Genomic DNA, 5,004 nt, shown 5'->3' with positions numbered 1-5,004 from the left:
ACAAATTTTGACTATGATGATATCGGTACTCATGGTTTGGAGGGGGAATTTGGGCCTACACCTACGCATGTGGAGCATTCATCGGACGTGGGTGAACATCACACAAAAGAAATGACTCCTATTGTTAGACCGCAACGAAAGAGGGGTGTTCCATGGTATCAGCGGACTCCGTTCACATTGGTACAAAACTCATATTTTAAATTTGATATATATTTAAAATATTAATGTATTGATAATTATTTAACATGTTAATTCTTTAGTTGCAATCCACACCAAAAGTTAAGAAAATCACCAAAGCAAAGAAAAAAAAGTGTGTCCCGTGCATCTCCTGAGTCCCTTTTGTCCCTTTCCCTTTTGTGTTACTACCTGATGCCGCACTAGTTTTTCTAGCCTTTTTTTGTTTCTTTGGGACCAATGTCAGACAAGTCGCTGCATTATGTGTTGTACTATCACATCTACTACACCTTCTTACTATAGGTTCCTCTCCTTGTGACGGGATACGATTTCTGTTTCTCGGTCTACCAGATTGACGTGTATCCATTATCGGGGGTTTCACAACCATCATCTCAGTAGGAATCTCCCAATCACACGGTTCTGGAAGGGGGTAAACCGGATCCCCATACGTACTTTGGTACGTTTCCATTTTGTAAGCATCTATAGCCAGATGTCCGAAGTTAGTTTTTTTCAAGTGCTTCAAGACCATTACGACATGACCACAAGGCAACCCAGTTCCTTCCCAATATTTGCATGTACAAGTCTCTTGCCTCAGATCAACTATGCCACCATGTATGAAATCATGAACTTCATAAATTGCATCTGAAACACCAGAAACGGACCCTCCTGTCGTACGCTCTTCATTTTCACTAACTACTTTTTCAGCCCACTCGGTTAGCACTGTTGAACGTTTCCCTGTAAAGAAGATATATATAATTAACTAATTATTCAACCTAATTAAAGTCAAAATTAAATTCATACCTCCTTTGATGCAACGCTTGTTACACCATTCCTGTGAAAGACGACGGAAGAACTCAAGAAGGGGTATTATAGGCATCTTCCTTGCATCTACAGATAAAGCATTCATGGACTCTGCACTGTTCGAGGTCATGTAATCGTAACATTTCGACGGAGAATATGCTCTAGTCCATTTAGCACGGGGAATTTCACTTAGATAGGCTTCTACTTGCGGCCTAGTAGAACTAAATCTATACCACAATTCTTCAAAAACATTTATTTTGTAAGCTTTCACAGGCCTCCAAAACAACACTTTTGTTTTATCATTTTTCCTAAACCTGTGTACTATGTTTCCTAGTAGATGAAAAGCACACAAGCCATGATGAGCATGTGGAAAAACATTTTCAATACTAACCCGAATTGCATCGGCCCTATCAGTTACAAAAGTCAATTCTTGACAATCACCAACACTTTCATACAACTTTTCAAGAAACGATGTCCAAGTAAGACCACTCTCTTTTTAGCATATTCCGTGCGCAAGGGGTAATATCTGGTTGTTCCCATCCATAGCTACTGCATGCAATATGGTTCCTTTAAAATCACCCATCAAATGGGCACCATCCATAATTATAACTTTACGACAAAAACTTTTGAACGCTCGTATCTGCAATATATCAAAATGGAACACATAAACAATCTATAATTTGTTTAAAAAAATTATATATTAAATAACAACAAGTTTTTTGTATTTACCATGCTCCGAATGGCATAAAAACAACACTCGAAATAATCTTCAGAATCTGTTTGAATATACGCCACTGTACCGGGATTATGCCTCTTCAAATTGTGAAAATAAATAGGAAGTTTGGAAAAAAAATTCTTCAGAGGATCCCAACAACAGTTCCATAGCATATTGTTTTACACGCCAAGTTTGTTTGTAATCTACATTGACTTCCAGCAAAGCATTCAAATCCATTGATATTGCATTAGGCCTCCAAACCTTGGAACGAGTTTTTCCCATAATCTCATGCAATATAGTACCCATCACTTTTTATTAGCATGCTTATGATTAGGGTGTATCTGTAATGACGAACATGTGTGCACGTTGTTGAAAGTCCTGATTTCAAATTCATCAGTGGGATCAAGGCGTTTTGCATATAAACGCCAACTATAGTTCTCAATTTCACAATATACCTCATAACGATTTTTATTAGACGGTTCGGTCTTAAACTGAAACTTTTCTCTAGTTGCTTTAAGACTCAAAGCAAAAATTAGTTGTTGTTTGTTATCATATGTTTGATGAACAAACATATCATCATTTGGACCTAAACTGTGAAATGGTCCGGGTTCAACAATAGGATCAGGACAATTAGGTATGGGAGGCATACCGTAAAATATGTCTAAAGCTTTTTTCCCGTGTGTGAACTCATCTTCTGACCATCCTTAATTTGATTCTTCACCGTCTGAGAAAGTTTTGTTAGTCAGTCTTCCAAACTCATATAAAAAAATTTCATCAACCGTATTCAGTGCCACAGTTTCTTCTTCTGGACACTCTTCAACATTATCAGATACAATGTTTTCAACATTGTATGCTACACCTTTCTCAACAACTTCTGTCTGTTTGACCAATCCCTGAAACACCTCTAAATACAAAATGCACAATCTCCTTCATTTCAGAAATTACATATCTGAGTTGATGAACATCTGCTTCATCTAAAATATTCATCACATACCCATGAACCGGGTGTTGAAATGACAATGATATGTTACTATTGAACACATTAGCCTTACTTTTGACCAAATCAAACAATATTCGATAATCAAAATTTGGCGGAAGCAGTAAACCCAAGTTGTTTAACTTTGGTCTAACGTAGGTGTTAATCCCATTACTTACCTGCCAAAACCCCCTAGTACATAGAATAACAAAAATTATATTTGTTTTTGAAAATCAAATGAAAACGAACTGATATATCGACCAAAATGGAACTAACATATGAAAAAGAAACTTTTGTTTCAAAAAACCCTTCAAAATGCCGTTCTAACCACCCATTCCGTGGAAGCATTACTCTCTCCGCAAAGGAATTTATGAGATCCAAACAACTCTCTCTGCGGAGCTTTTATTGTATCCGCAGAGAGCATACGCGGAGCACTATTATAAAGGCTAAAAAAATCATATTTTCAACCACTATGTGGAGATGACGTCATTCCGCGGAGGTCCGCGGAGGGTCCTCCGCGGAATGCGTGTCTATATATGGAAAAAACGTTTTTTGTGGCTAAATTTATAAATTTACCCTCATTTTTTGTCTATTAGTGGTATTTTCCCTATATGTACATATATATATATATATATATATATATATATATATATATATATATATATATATATATATATATATATATCGACATCTCATTTTGTTACTCTTTTCCATCTTTACAATCATTCATCCCTCCACCATGTTCTTTCTTTTAAGTTTTAACTTCCTATTACATTTTGCATTTTTCATTTTTGTGTGTGTGTGTGTTTTCAAAAAAAGTAAGAAAAAAACTTTCCACAAATGTGGCTTGATCAAAGTGGAGAAAACTAAAGTTGCTGGTTTTTATAATGTTGATTTATGTATTTGATTTAAGTTGTATAAAGTAAACTAAAACACTAATATTAATTAATGTAGATATTTGGTATTTTGACTTGTTTTGGTAGAAGAATGAACATCCAATAAGGGAATAATTCGTGAGGCTAATCAACCTTAGTTATTTATTCGGTACATCCAAGTTATCTTAGATACTATCAACTCTCTATATAAGCAATCCTGAATAATGAAATAGTTAATATTTTGTTTTCAAGTTTATTATGACATATTTTCTTATTATTGAAATTGGTTCTAAAAAGTTATATTATCATGCACAAAAGTTAAATGTATAAAATAGAAACCTACTTTCACATATTTCCTGTTAACAACAACATAATTTGTATTTTATTAGATACTTGATGCAAACTTGTTTTTTCAAAAACCAAAAACTGCCCAGAATGCAAAACTCGACGATTTCTGGCCAACAACTTGCCGAGTTCATGAGTTAAAACATGAACTCAACTTGTTCCTTAGAGAACTCGACGAGTTTGGCTTCCAGTTTGCAGTTTTTCGACTTTTGTTGCTGGAAATGGACTAGAAACATTACCCTAAACTGTTTTTTGGTGTTTTAAAACTTGTTTTAGTTGGTGTAATGGTTATGCTAATCCATTTACAATGGCTAATATAAAATTTCCAAGTTTATATGTGTTCATATGATTCTTGAAAATTTGATATGAATGTTCATGTTCTTACGAGTTATTGTTAGATCATAGGAATTATTTGCTAAATTGGTTAGTGATTAATTCTTGATCAATTATGTGTTTTAATGGAATCCATAATTTTTCCTCAAGTTATGGATTACCAAAAGTCACTCTTTTAAAGTCCATTAAAGAAACACATAGGTTACATAAAATGAAAAGTCTTGTAACGATCGACTTTCGAGGTAAGGATTATTTGATTCTTCTAATTTATGGCTGGGCCAAGTATAGATAAAAGGACTATTGGATTGGACTTAAGCAATTGGGCAAAAGATTTGGGCCGCCCATAAGACGTACACTGGGCGTAGCCTGGGTGTACGCGGGGCGTAGTGGTCCTCTTTGGATTCTGGGGACGCGCACATGTACGCGCAGCGTACGTGAGCAGATAGAAAACCCTAATATTTAGGGTTTAAGTCATATAAATACCCCATTATAGCCTCACCCATGGCTTCCTATCAGTCCCCTCACCATCAGAGAAACCCTAAATCGCCCTATACTCCATTGTTGTGTGTGTTTGACCTTTGTGAGCTTATTTTGGTGAAGGAAAGCTTGGAAGAAGAGAATGAGAGGTTGAAAAACAAGCCCTTGAGTACCTTGAAGCTCAAGGATCTGTATTAAGCTCATCATTTGGCATCTAAAGGAGGTATAAAGCTCTTAACTTTCTTCCTCAAAGTCTAGATCTAGAGTTTTGGAAGATTTGGACCTCTTTAGGTACCATGATTGGATCT

General features: G+C 35.6%; 1 protein-coding gene across 1 annotated transcript; it reads right to left on the bottom strand.

Annotated features, from left to right (window-relative positions):
* Window positions 1-256: 256 nt before the first annotated feature.
* Window positions 257-1,105, bottom strand: LOC145090187 (uncharacterized). Its single transcript, XM_079028516.1, has 2 exons — window positions 976-1,105; window positions 257-909 (listed from the first exon to the last, which is right to left on the bottom strand). The coding sequence occupies exons 1-2, from the start codon at window positions 1,103-1,105 to the stop codon at window positions 257-259; spliced, it is 783 nt and encodes a 260-aa protein (XP_078884642.1).
* Window positions 1,106-5,004: the final 3,899 nt, after the last annotated feature.

The sequence above is a fragment of the Lactuca serriola genome, chromosome 2, assembly GCF_051521515.1.
Source record: "Lactuca serriola cultivar US96UC23 chromosome 2, Lser_US96UC23_V15, whole genome shotgun sequence".
In the NCBI taxonomy this organism is placed as follows: Eukaryota; Viridiplantae; Streptophyta; class Magnoliopsida; order Asterales; family Asteraceae; genus Lactuca; species Lactuca serriola.
Note: the sequence above shows the minus strand (reverse complement) of the source record. Positions and strands in the feature narration are given on the sequence as shown.

What these genes read in the sequence shown, in the direction of transcription:
- LOC145090187 (XM_079028516.1), bottom strand. Translation starts at nt 1,105, where the DNA reads ATGACCTCGAACAGTGCAGAGTCCATGAATGCTTTATCTGTAGATGCA. An exon ending in CAAGCGTTGCATCAAAGGAG is followed by an intron (nt 910 to 975) that starts GTATGAATTTAA and finishes TCTTCTTTACAG; the next exon opens with GGAAACGTTCAACAGTGCTA.